We start from the raw sequence: 22,500 nt of genomic DNA, 5'->3' as shown, positions 1-22,500 counted from the left end.
CACACATATTACATTTAAATTTAGATTCTTTAATAATCCAGAAGATTACTTCTTGAGCTGTTTTATGTGTAATGGAGTTTATGATCTCTGTTAATGGACTAAACACCAGGTCTTATCTCAATTCTGAAGAGAACCACTGGTGTGTTTAATAGGCAGGTTACAAATAAAAAAAGAATAAATAAAATATACATATATATGTATGTATTAATTTTTGCTCAAGAAACGAATTTTAATAGTTTCAAAATATTATGGCACTACTACAACAAAATAAAATATTTTATACATTATGTACATAATCAAGAGATCTGATCAAATCTGATTATTACTAGAGTATGAAATTAAGATAGATTTATATCAAAATAAAATTGCAAAATATATAATACTTTTTATAAAGAGCAGTATTGTATATTATTATTATGATATTATGTGTATATTACAATAAATACATTACTTAATATGAATGATATACATTCATTAAAGCATTTTATACTGTATATTAATATGCATAATGTAGATTATAAAATATCAATAATAATTACATTCATAAGTTATACGTTTTCAGTTTCTGTTTTCAATTGTTTTCAGAATTATTATTATACTTGTGCAATGAAGTAGAAAATAATTACTAAAAAAATAATAAAAAGATAAATAACACATTTAAAAAAGAAACACTGATATTAATAATTTATTTGTACAAATAAATTACCAGATATTATGTAAACGAACAATAAAAAAAAAAATATTGAAAAAATATCTTGACTGTTCATTAAAACAAAATCTATTCAATGTAGAATACAGTATATAAAATTACAATACAAAAAACAATTTAATAAAGATAAAATTCATAAAAGTAATTTAATAATGAAGAAATAAATTAATGATTATAAATCTAAATGACAGCATGCATTCTTAAAAAAGAGAGAAAGAAAATATTTATTTGTGCATCCCAACTACTAACCGTCACTCTACTGTATTTAAAAATTTTGATTCAATGATAAATTTCAGAAAATAAAAGGGAAATAAGGAACTCATTATGTCTCAAGTTAATAACTAAGATACTAAAAATTATTTTGAATGAAGCATCATAATTAAAAATACTAAAAGATAAAAGAAAAGGCAGTATTATTTTATTGCTGCTATGATTATTTATTTTTTACTCAAGCATATTAATTTTCTTACTATTGGGAACTACAATCTTCATTTATAATTATTTTAAAATATTTTGGAAGCATCAACAACATTTCTACAAAGTATTTAAATAATTGTATCATTTTAAATATAAAACAATTATATTGTAATAATTTTCTTCCTCATATAATTGTTTTTCATTTATCAGTAAAATTTAATTAAAAACATGAAAATACTGCATAAAACAGAAATAAAATATAAAAAAACTGACTTCCTTAACATTATCTTTAATTACAAATAAACATAAAATTAAATGTTTAAATTATGTTTCTTTAGTTATTGTGAAAGTGTAGCAATTCTTTCAGGAGCAAAGATTCCTGAAAAATTATAAAATTTGAAATTAAAAACTTTAATGCTACTTTAATTAAAAAAAAAAAAAAAAAAAAAAAAATATGAATCAGTTCTGTAATAGATAAGTAGGAAATCAAAATGAAATGTTTTTTTTCTTTTCTAAATTTCTTGTTTCTGAGGAAACTTAAAAATTAATAATTTTTTTTAAAGGAAAATGCAAAATAGGAATTAGTAAAATTGACTCTGTTTATCATTATTTCGTGTATATTTTAATAAAAACATAAGATTTAATAATTACCAAAGAAATTGTAGAATTTTCAAAACTTCTAGAAATTTAACTTTTAATTTTACCAAATTATGCTTCATTCTCTTAATATACTTTTGATACATGAATAATGAAAATTTGGTACACTATAAATTAAGAAGAAAGGAATTTTTAAAGCAAGTTGGGAATAAATTTTTTTTATTATATAGTATACATAAACAACAAATAAGTAATTTGGCTATTGGTAAAATTAATAAATAAAACAATTAATTAAATTTATATTAGAATATAATACATTAATTAATATTATAAGAATACAATATAATTCAATAAGGCCACAAACTTTTCACAAAACACATCACAAAAAGCAGATTTAATTTATTACATTATGTAATTCATATAATAAAATTAAATTAATATAAAAAATTAAAATTAGAAATTGCCTTTCTAAATTTATGTTTTAAAGGCTGGCAAAATGAGATACATTTTATATGTTTTTTTTATATGTATTTTTTTTAAAGGATGGTACGTACCTGAATTGAGATTGAAATACAAAATAAATTGTATTAAAATAGTATTTATATCAAAATAAAGGCAACTGTTTCTCCTGTTAAAGATATCATCAGTATATAAACATTTTTAGCCGGTTAATAAATATTTATGCTTTTATTAATAACTGTATTAAAAAGATGTAATTGTAAAGATGTACAATTTTAAAATGCATTATAATATTTAACCAATTCTCAATTTTGCCATAATCTTTAACAGATGTTTTTAGTCATCATTGTTATCAAATATTGAAGTTAATGATGTTCTTAATGTCTTCAAATATGTAAAGCTGAAATGCCTGTTACATACTGTCCAACAAAATATCAATTAGAATTACAAATAAATAAAAATATATTTACTATTAATGAAGTTATATATTTTTATAATTCTGTAATGAGAATGAATAACAATCATTCTTTCAAGAATGACAATATAACGACATCTAAAAATGATACCAGAGATAAATGATAATCTTAGTTTATAGAATAATTTCTGTAATATCATAAAGTTATTAAAACAGTGTCACTCTGAATTCCATAAATGAGTTATATATTTGACAATTTAAAAAAAAAATCTTACTAGTATAACTTTGCACTCAATACTAAAAATCCAACTCCTTTTTTAAAAATAATTATGCTAAATTACGCATTTTCAGTGTATTTTTACAGTAATAGGCCCAAATATAAATACGCACACTACAGCAACTACTGTAATAAAAATTTTCTATCTACTATATGGATGTATGAATGGCAATATCAGATGAACTATGAAAGTGAAAACAGAAATTTCACCAGATTGTAAGTTATAATTTTTCATCAAAAAAATTTAATTCACAAAATAATTTTAGAATTAGATATTTCATTTTTTATTAAAATATATATTTTTTTTTGTTCTGTATGTCTTGAACATAAAATAAGGAAAATAACTCCATGAAAACATTTGTAAATTGTTTTTCTTTCTAAGCATACTAGTATGACACAACAAAAAATAATTTCCGAGTGTGGTGTTGGACTGAGGAGTATGCTATTTTAAAACAATTTAAAGAAACTAGGTTTCTAACTAAGGTTTCTTTTTACTTCAAAGGAAAGGCAATGTGGCAATAAGAAAAAACTACTCAACAAAGGATCGGTATTAGCGAGGAAAAGTTAACTTTATACAAAATTATCTGCTATGGACTTAAATTTAGAATTAGCAGCTAAAAGAACAGATTTAGATATGAAAACTGTTACATGGCGACTTCTTGAAGTTGGTTGGAAAGCTCATCGGCCAGCTAAAAAGCAGCTTTTAACACCAGTAATGCAAAAAAAATGCAATCACTCTTGTAGACCAAAGTACATACTATACTAACTGGATCGAAAAAAAGGCTAGAAAAATGCTTTGTTTTCCGATGAGTCATATTTTTATGTTCAGAAGCAAAAACTTCCATACGTTAGAAAAGCATCAGATGAAAATACACAGTATGTCTGAAAAGTTCCCGAACTAAATTAAATAAAAATACTGATTTAAAGATAAATGAATTTACTCACATAAGCCCTCTACATAGAACCCTTCTCAAGTTATAGATGTGTTGCAGTGCTGGTAGTGCCCATCAAACTCTCTGAAGAAATCACTTGTGTGGATAAGTGCCAGTTTTTCTTTCTTCTGGTTCACACAAAAACTGCACATCAACTGATGCCACAAAATATTTAGCAGAAATGTCACCCTTCAACTCATATTTCAATAACAGAGATAGGAGTTTACCAAAATTTTACAGAAATTTTGGCAACACTTTTTTTACAGAAATTGAATTATAATCCATTAACTTTGTTGATAAAAAAAATTACATAGCTTTTACTTACATAACACTTTCTTGTTGTTTATCTACTTATTTATTAACAGGTCAATTTTTTTACCTCATTGTTTTTTTAACTGCTTAAAAAAATTACAATATATCACGAACATTTAAATTACCAGTACAACATTAATGATTATTATTACTAACAAAAGAATGTAAAGAAAAAATATTATGTATAGTTAACCAGTAGTCCAAACAAAAGGTTCAAGCCTTTCATCTGCAGGCAATGTATTATTTAGTGTTTCAATTAATTCTAATGTCTGATTTAAAGCTAAATGACACTTATTTAACTGATGTGTTATTTCATGAACTTTATTTAACTTTTCCGTATATTTTGTGAATATTTTTTGTCTTTCTGTCATTACTTGGACTAGACGATTTGTTTCCAGATCAACCTGAAAAATATTTTGCACAAATAATCATTTTACATATATGAAGCTAAATAACATTTAAATTACTTATAATTTTGTAAAGAATCTATAAATGTACGGGAAGACTAAATCTTCAACTTTTACCACTTTAATTAATAAACACTAATTACTGAAATGATTTATTTTCACAAATTAGTTTCTTTCTATCTCTTAGAGTATCTTCTTCAGTTGATTTAGGTAAATTATTTTACTTCTATTTTATATATATATATATACTTGTGTATAAATGTTTAAATGCACACATGTGCAAACACATCAGAATATAACCAAAACAAAGTAGAACACAAATAACATATGTGAACAAAATAATACAAGAACAATGGTGCAATCTCACTCTGAGAACATAAGCAATGCAAAGGAAGATATTATAAGAATGGGATAGAACTAGTCGGCGACAAATAAAACAATTTCTCTAAGCAAATATTTATCAACTTATTATTTTTACAGTGGACAAAAATATTGTGCAAAATATTAAATATATAAGGTCTGTTCAGAAAATAACTGAATATTTTTAATTATGCGGAGATAATTAACGGAGATATTTAATGATGTGCGGCTGGCATCATTATGTTCCACATAACCTCTTTTGTAACTACATGTTCTTGGATTGTTATCTCGTTTAGTTTTTGTGTTATTTGAGTGCAACATGTTTGTGTTAGTAGCGATTTTTGTAACGTATGAATTTCAAGAGCAACAATACAATGTAAAATTTTGCATGAAACTGGGGAAAACTCTCACAGAAATGTTTGAACTTTTGCAACAAGCTTATGGAGTTGATGCTCTGGGTCGTACAGTGTTAGGAATGGTTTTCACAATTTAAAAGTGGTTGTCAGTCAATTGAAGATGACCCTCGACCAGGAAGGCCTTCGACTTCAACTGATGACACCTACATTCAGAAAATGAATGATTTGGTGCATGCAAATTGCCAACTGACTGACAGAAAACTTGCAGAACAGGTTAGCATCTTGATTGGCTCATGTCATGACATTTTGACTGAAAAATTGAACATGCATAGAGTTGCAGTAAAGTTTGTTCCTAGTTTGATGATTGAACAGCAGAAAGAACATTGAGTAGACGTTTGATGGCAACTTCTTGAACAAGCTGATGATGATAAAAAATATTCATGCAAAGGATCATAATGAGTGACGAAAGCTGGGTTTTTGGGTATGACATTAAGACAGAAGTTGAATCATCACAATGGATTGGCAAAGGATCTCCACATCCCAAGAAAGCATGTCAGTCTCAATCCAATGTCAAAGTAATGCTCTCTGTTTTTTTGATTTTAATTGAATTGTGCATTTTGAATTATTGGCTGAAGTTGAAACAGTGAACCATGTGTATTATCTAGGCATTTTACAATGGTTACGTGAAAAAAAACCACAAAAAGAGACAACAGCTGTGTTGAAATAACTCATGGTTCCTTCACCACGACAATGTGCCAACACACTCAGCTTTGTCAGTTTTATGCCAAAAATCAGATGACTGTCCTCCCTCAGCCTCCCTACTCGCCAGACCTGTTTCCTTGCGATCTTTTCTTATTTAAAAAATCAAGTGATGGAAGGATGTTGCTTTGAGACTATTGATGACATTAAAGTAAATTCGTCATGGACCTTAAAGACCATTTCAAATGAAGCTATACAGAGCTGCTTTGCAAAGTGGAATCACTACTGGGAAAAGTGTGTGAATACGGGAGGGGAGTACTTTGAAGGAGATAAGGACCAATATAATCTGTAAAATTAATATAAATATTAAAAAAATAAAGTTCGGTAATTTCTTGAACATACCATACCTTGTACATATACATGAAGTCTAATTACATGGATCATATTAAACATTCTCTCTCTAAATTGGAAGGTATAACAACAACATTAGTTAATAATAACAAATTTAAATTTCATATTTGTGAAATATTATAAATAATAAAAATTAATAATGAAAATGTAATAAATGAATAACTAAAATTTGGTGGTTATAACTGAATCTGAGAAATTATATAGAAATCAACCTAATAATTTATTTACATAAACAACCTAATCATTAGTTACAATCCCCATAAGTAAAAGTAATCTTAACAGTAGATTTAATCAGTATAATAAAATGAATGACATAAGATAATTGATACCATTCTGCAATTTAAAGTTCATGATTTTTAACTTTAACTGAGTATGCTCATATGAAATAGGAATTCTTATAAAAGTGCTCATGTGCATGCATACAGAATTGAAAAGCAGTAAGGTGAATGTAAAAATAAACATTTTAAGATGTATTAAAAATATTATATATAAAATTCATTTATAAAAAATAATTTTATTAAAATCCAAAACTAGATGGCTATCAATTCTTAAACATTATGAACAGCAGATACTGAGGAATAAATATTTACAATTAAAAAATCATCAAACAGTTAACATAAGTAAAAGAAAATATGACAAGTGATAAAAAAACTAATTCACAAATATTGTGCTTATTTGTATTTATGAAACTGTAATAAAATGAAAATTTATATTTGTTATAAAATCAAATGTTACTAAAAACTGTACAGTACTTGTTTTAAAAAATCCTAGTTAAAAGTGAAAACTCCAAACTCAAAAGTTAAACCAAAGTTTGATTTAGCTGAAAATAAAAGAAACTAAAAAATAAAATAAAAGTTAGGTCTAACTAAAAGATATCCAAATGTTAACTGATGAAAGGAATGCACATGTTTAATGTTTTAAACAATTTTTTTTGGGGAAAAGAGAATTTTTTGTGAAAACAAACAACACTTTTGTTCATATTTTGAACAAAATGTAAATTAGATTTGGAAGAAATTACAGTTCCTAATTTATAAGAGATGAAAGAATTGGTACCTTTTCATACAATCATTTCTGAAGAATAGGGCAACTTAATTTTAAAATTAACACATTACAAATACTTAGTTTCTGTAGGTAGTTATTTTTAGCGTTCTTGTTTGCAAAAAAAATTTAGTATATAGGAGCTGATGAAAAAGCTTAATCCTGAAAATTCTCAACAAAATCTAAAAATATATTTTTTCCATTCATTATGGACGACTTAAAATCTTTTTAAGGCAACAACTTTTGACATCATTGATCAACAATCAAAATATCTGATCAAATAAAAACTATATAAATGCCTAACTAAGCTAATCTATAGAAACCGGTTGAAGAATGTAAATTCATTCACTAACATTTGGTCTTAGCTAAATATACTTTTATTTTCCAAGCTTCTTCTTGAAATATTCATTCATAAAGTTTTGGAATTATTAAAAGTAAACTATGCAGCTTACCATGCTGTGCAGAACAGAAAAAAATCAATTTTTTAATTACTAATTACATTTTAATTTGTAATCTTTTTGTTAAACATACCTCCCTCATTTTTTGGCAAACTACATTCTGTTCATCTGCGACAACGGTTGCACAATGATTCAAATGATTTTGATAACGTAAACATAATTTATAAACAGCACTCTGGTCCAATCGTTCAAGTACTTCTGGATCTCTAACATCAGTTAAATTAAGTGTACCACGCATGATAGGTAAAAACATCGGCACACTCTAAAAATAGAAAATATTTCAAATTATAAAAAAAAAATAAATAAGAAAAATTTTAAACTTGTTTTTTGAAATATAAAATGTTTTATGCATATTAAGATGAATGCAAGAATAAAATTTTAAATTTGTGTGTGTTGTTATTAATATAATTTTCTCATTTTATCAAACACCTCATTTAGGACATCTTTCCAGCAAACATGAAATACTTTGCGACTACATCGCACACTAAAAGTAATTTTTTTCTCCCTTCTCATCAATATAAAGAGCTCTCATCATAAAGGTAAATGCTCTAATATGAAATTAATTTTTCTCCTTTAAGTCATGTACTAAATTATCCAACTAATACTCTATTCTTAGGTTTAAATTATATAATGTTCTGACCACAAGGTATTTTTTCCTGTCTTATTAACTCTTTAATTTCTAATTAATTTTTCCTATGGATATTCCTATTAAAAACACAAAATTATATTAAAAAACTCTTTAAAAAAAGCCATGACAGATTTTAAGGATACAAATATAAGCTGTTAGATTTTTGTTTGATGTTGGTAAAAATCTTGAAGATCAAAACTGGCAATATATCAAAATTTTTGGAGAACATTAAACTTTAGTCCAATTTTAAAACGTTTATATTTCTTAATGTACAGTAGCCTCCTGATTTATGACAGCTTGTTATAACAATCCTCTTAATTTACAAGTAAGTGAAAGGTCACAGGGAAAGAAAAGGAATAATTTTACTTCTGCATCTACTGGTACGAACTACTCCATGTATTTGGATGTTTCCTAAGTGAATATTTAGTACTTAACTATTTAAATACTAGTTAAGTGTCCTTAAAATAGCACATTTGATCCTTATTATCAATCTTAATTTAAAATAAATGGTTCTCCTTCTTCCTGACTCAACATGTTTGCATTTCAATGCTGCTTTAAATATGAGTATTTCACTCGTATTTTATATCGAAATAAACATTTTAAACAAAAAAGTCGTTTTATGTCATGTGTATGTAGTTAGTAATGCAGATATTAATTGGGTTTTTTAAGAAATATCTACTTTCTTATGTGAGCATCAACATTTTAGTTGATTTTTGTTTCCTTGGATCTGCAATATCTAGTGTAGTTACTATTTAAATATAAATAAATGTATTTATTTTTTTTTGATGATATTGTCACATAAGCTTGAAGCTTGTGCGTGGTTATGGAAATGGAATTTTGTAGTGAATGAAAAATGTCATGCTTAACTGGGATTCAAACCTGGGACCTTCGGATGATAAGCTGAGATGCTACCTTCCACCATGGAGATCGACGTGTACATTATTTTACATTTGTTGTCATTATAAACTTCTGTTGAATAAATTAACAATATAATAAGGACATTAATCTAACTTTATGTGTGTATTAAGTAAGATTTTTAGTAATATAATGGCAGAAACGAGAAAATAAACGTTTTTGTTTCCAAGGAAGATAAATAGAAGAAAAACACAAAATTTTAAAACTAAGAAAATTAAATACTAAAGTAAATGAAATAGCCAAACAATGTCACATTAAAATGTAAATATAATAATAAAAAAAGGTCAGGTTATAAAGAAGAAAGAAGTGGATATACTAACTCTATAAAAGAATTCTATTTTGCATAAAAAAAAATTCATTGGAGGATGATTATCATGCTACAATATAACTATATAATGCTAGGAGTTTGTTTTATTATTTTATGACTGCTAATTAGGAACTAATTAAGTTGTTATAGCAAAGTTTGGTGGCATCTTTGCCCGCTCCCCATCAAAAGAGTCCAAATTCTTCAACAAAGCAATTTGCTACTTGTTGCACTACAGGTTCATCAAATAACACATGAGGTATATTTATGGGTGATCTATGCGTTTTTTATATTTTTGCAATATCTGCGATAAATTGTACATGAAAGTCATGATGGAATTCAGAGAATGGGGACAGTAAGACTATTTTTATTTTTTTGTTTTGAGTTTTATATGTATTATAGGCTCAATTAGTCAATTGGTCATTAGTCCAGATGATAATTTTAAGAATATGAAAAATGCCAAGCCTAACTGGGATTTGAACCTGGGAACTCCGGATGAAACGCTGCGATGCTACCACTCCACCACAGAAATCAACCTATTAGACTGTGAGTAATAAATAACCCAAAACACTAAGAAAGCTAAATTCTTAATAAAAAGTTTGATAAAATTAATTCGTAAACTTAATTTACTGAAAAATTTCCACTTTATTTTATTTTTAAGTAGAAATAATAATTACCATTATTGCAGCTAAAAATGTAAAACAAATAGCTAATAATTCTATATATAAATGCATATCAGTATGATTATTACTTAATTATATCAGTAATTACATATATCTATATAAAAACAGTAACACCGATCTCTGTAGTGGAGTGTTAGCATCTTGGCCTTAAATCTGGAGGTCCAGGAATAATTATCCCAGCACCTTTCACGGGCTACAAAATTCCATTTTCATAGCTCATGGTCAAGCTTTGAAACTTGTGTGATGAAATCATCAAGAAAAAAATTCATTAGATTGATTGTGTAAGCCACAATGAAAATGTTACTATTGAAATAGGGTTAATTAATACTTTGTTTTATAATTGTACATTTATTAGAAATAACAAACACATTTATACCTGTAATTTGAGAATATCAGCATCTTTATCAGAAGAATCCTGAGGGGTAGTAGGTTTATTAACTACTACAATATTGTGTCCTGTACTTGACTGTATTCTACTTGACGACTGCTTTCTAAGAAGAGATCTTTTACCTCCAGGTGAAGACAACAAACTACTTGCAGTTCCTAGTGATTTACCTCTTGTTAAATGACTAGTTTGTTTTGATGGTTTTGGAGAATCTACAAAATAAAATAACAAAGTAAAACAATGATAACATACCAAGATATAAAATAATAAGGCATCTTAACTTTATTAAAATTTAAAAGATTCATTATTATTAAAAAAATTTTATCTAATATTAGTAATGTAGAGTAAGTGTATGTAATAAGTGTTAATAATTAATTCTCTTACTTATGGGAGAAATATTACATACTATGATGTTATTTTATTTGTTGGACAATTACATGTCCATTGTAAACTATAAAAATGTTTAATCACAAGATCACTCATAACTAAATAGCAGTTAGTAGGATAATCTTCCATGGAATCACTTATAACATAGTAGTTATTTATTCACTTAAATAACAACAGGCTGATGCTCAATTATAGTTAGCAAATTTTTTCATTAATAATGAAGAAAAATTAATTTTGTGACATGAAAAAACTGTTAAGCCTGACTGGGGATTGAACCCATTCCACAAGGAAACAAGAAATCCTACGTCTGTGCCAGAGAGATTTAGAAAAAATGATACTTAAACGCTAGTACCTGGGTTTAAAAATCATTATCTTCTCCAACTATAAAAAACATAAACACTACTATTTTTATTTTGTAATTTTTATAACTATATGGAAGTAAGTTTTGAGAATTAATTTTAGATTTACTTTCCGATTTCATTGAATGAAATAAAATTTTCCAAATTTTTTTAGTATTTTTAGTGATATCTCCTATAAAAATAAAATGTTTATAGAACTCTCTGATAAAGGAACCTGAAAGCAAGTCACTTTAATTTGATATTCTTAAATGATTTTTTTACTTAAAAAAAAATATTTTTCAGTAATTGCTTATTATAAAAAACAAAAAAAGATTTCTTTTGTTTCTAATTTGTATTGATATTCGGTATAATGTTTGTTGAACAACTTGGGAAAGATGTGATAACACTTCAAAATTACTGAACATTAAATGACTCGCTTTCAAAATAATGGAACCACTTCTTCCAAAGGATCTTTCACAGTTAATTAGCTTTTTTTTTTTGATAATGGTGTTTATACTAAAGTTAGAAAACATTTTTATTATTTAAATGAATATATTCCAACTATGTTTTGTTTTTTTATTTAAAATATGCTATTTTTATAAAATTCTGTAAGTTGATAAATTTTATATTGTTAAAGTGTGAAATCTTCATTATATGTGCTACTAGTAAAATTTTTACTTTGTGCAAATGTCTGAATATGTTCCACATTTGTGTGATATGATTTGCAAAATTTGATTCTGCTGTTCAGTGTAATGCTCATATGTGTTCTTTTTATCTGTGGATGGATTTTCATCCAATCTGTACAATGCAACAATTAGTGCAAACTGGCACATTTACACAAAGATATAACAAACACATATAAGCATTATACATGAGAATCGATTTTAGAAAATTATCACAAGAAATATGATACACATACGTACACATTAACCACAACAAGCAAATTTTATAAATAGCATACAAAAACCAACATCACAACAAACTTAAATCATATGAAATTTATCACTGCACAAACACAACATATGAAGAATATATTATCTTATAACACAGAATATCCTGGAAAGTGATCGAACATAAGGTACTGACTCAAGACACTAAATTGAACAAAAGAATTCATGTAGACAAATGGCTCCTATATTGCTTTATTTTGCCTCTGTCTGAAATTTTGCTTTTTCAATAAAAATTTATATCTAATAGAAATTATTATTAAACTAGTGAAAGAAATGAAAATAGGCACAAAATTGTCAGATTGCATAATTTTTGTAACCTACTTTATTTCAGTCTTATTACGAAATTTGAAATGAAGCAATGAAATTTATTTGAAAACACACACACACGTGTTCAAATAAAGTGTTTCTGACTTCAGATTTACTTTGTGATTACTTAATGTATTTATCTTAACATTATTTCTTGTGTTTTTATTTTAAATAATTAATATGAATTTTAAACACTATTTTTTTTTTTTTTTTATAATAAATTGTATATTCTGTGATCTGCTGTGATCAGAAGAGCATAACTGTGTGTTTTATCATAGTGTCCCTTGATCCACCCAAATGTTGGGACAGTGCAATTTTCCCTCTTGTCTCCCATTTTGTATTTTTCCAATAAAATTTATATTTTAAGAACAAATTTAATATTTTAATGAAATTAGAATACAAACACATACATATATATATATATATATATATATATATATATATATATATATATATATGTGTGTGTGTGTGTGTGTGTGTGTGTGTGTGTGTGTGTGTGCGCGCGCGCGCGCGCGTGGGCGCATGTGTACACATTTGTTGATGTGAAGAAAATTTAAGCTTTTTTTTAGTCTGACAAGAGTAACTGTTTTGATAAATAAAAATCTTTTAAATGTATTTAAATAAATTGGTGGAACATTTTTTTAAAATGGTTAGATAATTTATTAAAAATGTCATAGAAAGCATAATAGTTCTTTCTTGTAAGTTGAAGTATTTAATTGAGTTAAATCAAAAACAGATGTCTAATTTGGTAGAGGTGGATATTGTAATTTTTTAAGAATAAAATTATTTTTTGGCAATGACTGCTATGAATGTTCTATGTATCTTTAGGTGAATGTGTATCCAGTCTGTCTGATGTAGTATTTAGTGCAATCACCACATGCATTGCATGATGTGATCACATCACTTGCTAAATTAATTTGCTTCTGGGTTGCAGGTTGTCACTGTGTACTTCTCTTCCAATGTTATCTTGGGTATATTGAAATCATCACCCAAACCTTCTCTTTTAAAAATGTTGAGTCTTGTATGCAAACTTTATATGATTATACACATAAAATACAATACATACAAAATATGTATATAATTTGTACTTTTTTATTACTCCAAATTCTTTGTCTGTGACTGTGTTCATATTACAAAATATACATACATGTGGTAATATAATCAGTTCACATGAAGTAAAAAGAATTAACAAAAATGTAATGTTGAATAGCATCAAGTTAACAAAATAATTAAAAAAAAAAAAATTATAAAGATCTTATCAGGAAAACATATGATATTCCAAAGGTAACAAAACAAATGGATTCAGCATTTTCATAACATATTAACAAAGCAATCACTATTAAACACAACAACCAAGAAGTACATAGACTAAAAAGTAACAGTTATATGAAACTGAATGTCCACACATTTAAAGTACACATACAATATCATTATCAAAATTAACATATATAAATATATATTTTGTTTTGATATGTAATTTTGTATAGATACATCTTTTATATACAACTGATGATGCAAAATCCTGGAATAAAAAATAATTTAATTTATTTTGCAATTCTGTACTTGAGTTGTTCAAGTTGGTTTTCAATTATAAAAAAATATATATTAATCTTGATACTAACAAGGAAAAATAAAAACTGGTGAAAAAAATACCTGATCCTTGTCGGGACTAATCATAACAATATTAACATGAGAATGTTATCCATAGCACATATGTCACAAACACAGCTTTCATGGATAGGTCAATATTAAAATAAATTATATATATTACACGTTTTATGTAAAAATACTTTTTTACTAACTAAAACAACAGTCCAAATATAGTACTTATAACAAATAATAATTGGGTTTTCTATCTATTTATGTGTTGCAGGCATTTATTAATAGCAAATGATCGTAGGAGTTTACAAAGAATTAATAAATTTAAAAAAATAAATGTTAACTCCAAAACCAGACTGGAAGGAAGCGATTATTCTGATGCTCTTCTGGAAGTACGATTCCAAACATTTAGAAATTAAATTAATTTTATTAAAATATTCTGTATGATAGTGTCAAATATTTCATATTGACATACCTCCAATTGGTCTATTAACTGTGTATGAAATATAAGGTAAATCAGAATCTGAACATATACTTGGTCCCGGCGAAATACTTCCCGGACGAGAAGCATCTACAGTTTCTGCATCTGATCTTTTCTGTTCAGGTACAGATTTTCCTCGACGAAGCTGCCCGGTCCTGGACGTTCTACCTTGAGCAGAATCAGTATTTTGAGTACTCTGTTCCGATCCCATACTTCGGCTTTTACTTACTAAAAGATACTAATTTTTAACTTCATTCGTTTTAAATATAGTTAGAACGTATTGCTTTGAAACACATAACCATACTTAACGTTAATAACAAAAAAGAAAAATGAAAAGAGTACTAAAAGAAAAAAGCCAACGTCTATATTATCTCAAACTTAGCATTACGATCGCATAAAAATATGAATTTGTTGTCAAACTAACAGTATAAAATATACGTCTATTAGATTTGCGTCAGCTGTTTCATGTTATCAAAGGGTTTCTATACACTCATTTTGAAACAAAGTGCCCTTAAAACAAAGGAAATAAAAACATATTTTTTATATTTCTATCCATTTTACTATTTATTTGAACACATTTATAAACATGAGCAATCAGATATTTACTCACTAGCGACTTAGTTATCGCATGTCATTTGATTAGTCTACAATGTATAAACTATAAATTAATTACATTCATCGATATTTAACTTTTCTGTAAGTGATTCGCGAATTTGTAAAATATTTTAAGTTATCAAAAGAAAACAATAATTTATTTTTTCTAAGTGGTATAACTGTTTTGTGAGTCTGTCTCAGTTCTCTGTGGTTTCCTGTGTTGACATAACCGTACAAAATCAGGTTAATTTGTCTAGTTTAAACTTAAATTAACTTAATTATAATTGCTGTGTGTTGTTTATTAAAACTATGAGTTAATTTTAATATAAGTTTTATGTAAAGACGTGAAGCCAAGAGTGTTATTAAACTACAATTAGATTTCGTTTTCAGATGCCCACTCCAGGAATGGTTAACGAGCCCTTAACCAATTTGCTGTTTCTCAAAGCTTCTTGTCTTGAGGTAATTGACACTGCAAACGTATTTTGTTTAATTGTAAGAAGCTACTTATTTTTTCTAATTGTCTATCTATCGTAGACCTTTGCAATTTTTATGATTAAATTGAATCCGAGCCAATATCTTGTTTGATTAATAAATTTAGCTGATTTATTATTTGTTGATGTATAATTCTTATTAATAAGTGTAATTGTCATTTTTTACGTAGGTTATTTAATTATTTTTAATATATTTATTGATATATTAAACTCCCATATGGTTTACATAATAAGATTACTAATATCGTTAACAAGCCGGTGTTTTTGATCATTAAGTCAGAATTTAAGTCCGTTACTGGTTTTGCTTTAACAGAATTGTGAAATACACATAGTGTTGTGATTTATTTTACAGTAATTCCATTTAAAATTTTTATTTTTTATTCATTATTTAAAAGTAACTCAATATTTCCCTTAAAAATGCTATTATTACATTTCTATTCAAAATACTTTTATATACATTTCTAGTATTCATCTTTTTCGGTGACATTCATTAATAGTACTGTAAAATTATTTGTGGTTTTATACAGCTTTTGAGTAAAGGTTATAAATTTTTAGTATGAGAATCCTGAGACCAAGTTTTTAGCACAGTTATTTTAAAGACATTTATTATTAATTTTTTTTTTTGTTGCCAAAACTAAGCGATTTTTCGCGAACTAAGAAAATTTTACAATGCCAGAGTCAATTTTAAAATCATATTTCATGACAGTCAAACTCAAGAATGTAGAATTGCATTCTTCATTTTATACTGTTCTTTCTTTCATGCTGTTGCACATCAGAATGTCAGGTCCCTTTAATTGGACACAACATTTAGAATTTCAGCAAAAAAAAATGTACTGGGTGTCTACTATCTAAGGTGCTTGTCACAACCATGTTCTAAATTTTCCTTTGTTTCCGTTTCATAAATTTTGATAGATGAATATATCTGCTACATGAGAAATACATATTTAAATGATATTTTGATGTGCAGGTTTTTTATTACAATTATTATTTTTTTTAAATTAAATATTTTATGAGGGATGTGATGGAATGGAATGCACTATTGCCAGATCTTTTTGAGAGGTGAACATTTAAATTCATAAAGAATGCATTTACTTTAATACCTGAAGTGAATCCTGTGATTTTCTGATCTCTTCCTTCACGTATCTATTTTATAATTTAAAAAAAGTAGTGGTAGATTCTGTCATTGTAACTAATCCCTTATAAAATAGAAAGTCATCTTTACACAACTTAGTTTTAATAATAATTGCTCATGTTATGTGCCTGTGTTAATTGAAATTTTTATATGAAACATTTAATAACATTTGAACATTTTGTAAATGAGACCTTGAACATATTGTTTTGTACATTAAAACTTGAACCTGGATGCAAATACAGCTAGCTATTTTTTCCTCACATTATCCTAAGGCAACAGTATTAATTAGCTGTCTAGTGATAAAGTATAATTTTTACTATAGGCCAGTCATTATAATTGAGTGTCTAGTATTTTATATAGCTATTATATGAAAGAAACCATATTAGTTTTAAATTAATAATTTGCTTCAGCTGATGAAGGAGAAATAATTTTTTTAATCTGCCTAGTTTTCATATGAAGACTAAATAAATTAGATTTTATAAAACTACACATTATTTTTGCAGTAAATTTTTTTAGTAAATCTTTAACTGTTTGTTTTTCAGTTTTTAGTTATATTTTTATTTATTAAGATTACATTTTCAGGAAGGATCATTTATATTATCTAATTAAAACATTGTTGTGCTGTTTGTTTAATATGTAAATTGATTTGTACATGTAAAGGAAAAAATTCAATTTCTCTTCAGTAACAGTTATGTAAAATGTAAAAAAATGTTATTGGCCTTGTTTAATTATTGGTGTAGTAATTATAAATGTCAGGCAGTGATCCCATTTTTGGAATGCATTTGTCTGTTAGATTTTACTTTACGATATAATTCTTTAGTGTTTGCATTATTTTTATACATTCCTTATTGCTTTTAGAATTTGCCAATTGAGTATATATTGTGGAACTTATTGTATGAAATGAAAAATTGGTTTTCCAAGGTTTTTCTAAAAACCTTGTACTTTAAATAAATTCTTAATCATAAATATTCCTTTATTTTGATTTTGATCATTCCATTAGGTTGTAACGCTTTTAGTTTCCTTTCAATTTAAGCTTTATTACTTGCATGTTGTTTTGTACAAATGGTATAAAAAAAAAATATGCCATAGCTCATTTCATCTGTTAGGTCCTGGGTATGTAGATTTTGTATTTTTTTGTAAGCTATAAAACTTATAGTATGTTAATATGTGCTAGTTTCAAGTGAACTTATTCATAAAAAAAAAAATTATCAACTGGTGGTGAGCTTTGAACTACTAATTACCATTATTTAAATTATACAATTGGGAAATGAACACTAGAAAAATGAATATTATCATACCCATCAACCATTAACACACTTTTCTTCTAGCAATTGGTAATTAATTTTTTTGTGCAGCAATTCTGTTTTGTTTTCAAAATGAATGTCAATATAAACTTAAATTTCCAAGATATATGTATATATTGTGTCAATCATTGTTTTTTCAGTTTGATTTTTTTTTAATGTGATAACGAATGAAATTACATAATAGTATAATTTTGCCCTTTGAATAAAGGAAAACTAGTTCAAGTTCTTTCACTAGTGACTTACTTTTACTGTAAGAATGGTTTCTGTTTGATTAGTTTAAGCAATTCATTAGCATTCTCTAAACATTATAATTTGTCTTGGAAATGCAAGGTTTGTGTGGTTTACATTGCTCTTCTACCAGAAATTACCTGTTTCTTTTGGATTTCTATCACTTAAAATTTAAATTGATATGGAATTTTCATCAGATTATTTTTGTCTACTGAAATGTTCATTTCTTGACTTTTCAGACATATAAAAAGTAAGAACTGCTTTTCTTTTAGTAGCTTCATCAAATTATTTAAAACATTTAAAATTTTGCATGTTAAATTTATTGTAGATGAATTTAAAATTAAAATTTATTTTCTTGCTTCAGTTACCTGCTACTTTTTTTAACAATAAAATTAATAAAAAAAATTATAAGTAATCAGTATACACCTGTTGAACTGAGCCAAATGGGTAAATAATTAATAAACTTACACGTATGATAAAAAGTTTAATGTGATGCTTTACAAACACAAATGGGTTTATTAACACTGATCAATTGACAGTATATTACTGTTATTAACTTCAATAAATATACTGATACCATTCAGTGAATACTAATTAAGAGTGGTATTTTTGTGAGTATATTTGGAAAGATAATCTTGTGCATACTGATCTCATGCAAACTGATAATCTTATAAATCTCTCGTTCACTTTCCATCAAAACTTGCTGTCCACATTTGTTTGGATATCAGGGTCTTGTTTTGTTCAGTATGTATTTATCTTGCCTATTTTCTTCTAATTCTGCAGAGAAAAATGTCTAATAACATGATTAGCCCCTGGATAAAGGACCATGTAAAAGCTATTACGTAAGGCAGTATTATTGATAACGAATAAAAAAGCAAAATACAATATAATTCAATGGTGTTGATGTCCTATGTTGTCAAAAGGGATTTGTGATCAGCCATTGTAAAAATGTACTAAATGTAAAGGTACTCATGACTTACCATATAAGAGAGTGGAGAAAAAGTCTTAGATGTTATTAAGAACGGTATTTGTTGAAAAATGTTTAAAGAATACTTATAATTTTTGAAATGAACTTTCAAAAATTTATGAAGTAATTTTATTCATAGAGAGGACAATATCTTTTAGATTTTTAAAATCTATAAAAATATTTTAAAAAGTGTTAAAAACACTGAATTTTGAATATAAAATATAAACAGGGATAAGTGCATTATTTGGTTAAATTAATTAGTTTTTCCATTAATTCAGATTTTTATATTTTTCCATGATTTTGCCCTAATACAGTATTAGTTTGCATACTGAAAAACATTTTATGTGATCGATTTTACTTTGTTACCTTCCACTCTTGTATGCGCACTTTGTTTATATATTTTTCAATTATTTTCCTAATAAAACATAATACACAGGATGTACAACCCTGGATTTATAAATAATTACTAAATATTATTACTATTAAATTAAGAAAAATGTTATAACCTAACAGTATACTTACTGCTGCTATGAATATTTTTACATTTGATAAAGCTGCAAATAAATTTGTTGTTTTTGAAATCCGTTTAGTGATTTTCTTTATTAATCATCATAAATTAAAAATAAGTTATACAATATTTTGCATCAGCAGACTGTCCTGCAAGGAGAAGAGGAATGAGACTTAGTCAGCACGCTAGTGAGTAGTCAAGATCTATATGGCCTATTTTATTATTCTAAATCTTCTTTCATTTCCAAAGCGCTATTAATATCAAGGAACAAGCTTTTCTTTACCATAAAAATTTAGCTAATTCAATGCTATCATATTCAGTGTCTAAAAACATATACACATATGTTTTATTGTTGGCTAGTTATTAATGTTGTCTAAGTTATATATCTTTGATAACTCAGTTCTATCTGTCTTTGACCTAAGTATTCTAAGTTCTATTGCTATTTTGAATTTGTTGTAGTTGATATAATTTAATTGTATTTATAAAGTATAACCGTCCATATATTAGTTGTATATATGATACAACTAAGTTAACTAGTAGTATAGATAACTAGTTTAACTAGTTGTATATGCAATATAGTAGTTGTTACACAATGTAGGATTGAAGTGTAGGATTGAAAATTTAAGTGAATTTATTGTAATGGGTTTTTTTTTGTTCTGTTCCAAAAAAGAGATAACTTAATATTTATTTTACAATTTAAATCTATATTTATGAGGCTTATTTAAATAAAAAAAGTGCCATCTTCTCTGAGAAGGTTAGCTGTCATCACAGCTATTTAGTCTTTAGATGCCACAATCCTGAACAATTTCATGGAATTACATTGACTCCACCTTCTCAAGATATGAAGCTAGGATAAGTGTGTCTTTAATTGCTACCTTTCCTGCCTTCAATATTTTTTGATCGATCAACTCCATTTGTTTATGTCTTTTGCCTCTCATTACATGATATGAATACTGCAATTCATATACCTTAATGGGGGTTTTCTGGATTTGTCCATTCTTTGTGTAACACAGGTGTATGTGACCTTATTGAGTCATCTATGATGCATAACTGTCCTATATATATCCACATTTTTGTTTTAATTTCATTTATCGCATGTTTAATAACTTTTCTGTATTTAATATAAACAAGTTATTATAATATACCTCGCTACACTTGTTTTGTTCCCCCAAAATAATCGTTATCTTAAATCCTGATCCAAGTTTCTTTACACCTGTTATTACTTTTTTGCTACTGCAAAATGTGACTTCGTGTCACCTCTTGGGGGCCCAGAACAAAAAGAAATCTAAGAAAGAGCAAGGTCCTTTTTTAGACTATTAGTTGGACCTCCTCGTAACAGCTCCTCTAACATTATTTTTTGTCTGTTTCAAGTTTAAATTTTTTTGTATTGCAGATGAGCATTATTAAAAAAAGCCTTTTCTCTGTAAAATTCATCTTTTTTCAATATTACTAGCTTTATTTTTTCAAGCATATGTGTTGTGTTGGTTGTAGATAGTATTTTGAAAAAAAAAACCAGAAAATTGGACATTTAGCATAGTAAATCACATCATTATTATCAGTTTACTGACTGATGTTTGGATCTTGAATTTTTGAAGAACAGGGATGTTCTGCTGCCCTGTTTTACTGCTTGAATGTTAATCCATAATGATGGAAACAGTTCTCATTTTAAGGCACTATTTGATCTAAAAATTTATCTTTTCAAATACCATTGCTTCAGTTTCATATGAACATGAAATATGTCTGGTTTGTGTCCGTAAGCTACCTTTGGACCTGTTTTCTACTTTTGCCAATTGTACTGTAAAATAATTTAAGTTAAGTAATCTATTCCACTACTTATGTTAATTTTTTAGAAACTCTGCGTGAATAAATTAAAGTTCATTGTGTTCCCCTTGTTTTGGTTGTTGGTAAAAGTTATTTGGCCATTTTTAAACTTTTCAATGCACTTGTAAAGATTTGCACAACTCGTTTAATTTGTACTATGTTGCTATTGAACTTTTAAACCAAAAATCTTATTGGTGATTGTTCTATAGAAGCACACTTTTCAAAACGATTTACTTATAGTAGTTGATAGTTATCATTATAATAGTTTTCAATTAGCTGTTTAAAAGTGATATGGATTGATGATATGTTCAGTATAATTTACAAGTATGTAGTGCAGCAAAATGTATTATTTGAAAAACTCCATAGAAAATAATTATTTGAAAGTTATTTGTACTAGCAACTCGTAGTAATTATTATTATTTTTTTTTATAGTGATTATTTTATAGAAATAATTGTAGCTATAGAAATTTATTAATGTAGAACTAATAATTATGGGTTCTGCAAGTTTCAAGTAATGAAAGGAATATATTTTTGTTTTCTTATTATTTCTTTACTTTTTAATGATTTATTTTTTTGTTTCATTTTATTTTTATTTTTTTCTTTAAAAAATTATGTTTATTATTTTACTCATC

The 22,500-nt window shown here is 26.5% G+C and overlaps 2 protein-coding genes across 4 annotated transcripts in view; one reads left to right on the top strand and one right to left on the bottom strand.

The window, feature by feature from the left end:
* Positions 1 to 386: 386 nt before the first annotated feature.
* On the bottom strand, positions 387 to 15,260 carry BORCS5 (BLOC-1 related complex subunit 5). 3 transcript variants are annotated; one of them, XR_012757657.1, is made up of 5 exons: positions 14,818 to 15,260; positions 10,754 to 10,974; positions 7,921 to 8,109; positions 3,820 to 4,522; positions 387 to 1,505 (listed from the first exon to the last, which is right to left on the bottom strand). XR_012757657.1 is itself a non-coding variant. In XM_075375071.1 (4 exons), the coding sequence occupies exons 1-4, from the start codon at positions 15,032 to 15,034 to the stop codon at positions 4,307 to 4,309; spliced, it is 843 nt and encodes a 280-aa protein (XP_075231186.1). In that variant the 5' UTR covers positions 15,035 to 15,260; the 3' UTR covers positions 1,730 to 4,306. The 3 variants fall into 3 exon arrangements, 1 of the variants encoding a protein (XP_075231186.1); XR_012757656.1 differs by lacking the exon at positions 387 to 1,505 and adding an exon at positions 1,730 to 2,601; XM_075375071.1 differs by lacking the exon at positions 387 to 1,505 and having other exon boundaries at positions 1,730 to 4,522.
* Positions 15,261 to 15,617: 357 nt separating this feature from the next.
* Positions 15,618 to 22,500, top strand: part of aralar1 (calcium-binding mitochondrial carrier protein aralar1) — a 162,121-nt gene continuing 155,238 nt past the window's right edge. Inside the window, exons 1-2 of the mRNA XM_075376035.1 lie at positions 15,618 to 15,660; positions 15,808 to 15,876. Of these exons, the coding sequence (XP_075232150.1) occupies positions 15,808 to 15,876 (69 nt within the window). The 5' untranslated portion in view covers positions 15,618 to 15,660. The remainder of the gene's footprint in view (positions 15,661 to 15,807; positions 15,877 to 22,500) is intronic.

The sequence above is a fragment of the Lycorma delicatula genome, chromosome 9 (assembly GCF_047948215.1).
Source record: "Lycorma delicatula isolate Av1 chromosome 9, ASM4794821v1, whole genome shotgun sequence".
NCBI lineage: Eukaryota > Metazoa > Arthropoda > Insecta > Hemiptera > Fulgoridae > Lycorma > Lycorma delicatula.
This window is presented reverse-complemented; position numbering and strand designations above follow the sequence as displayed.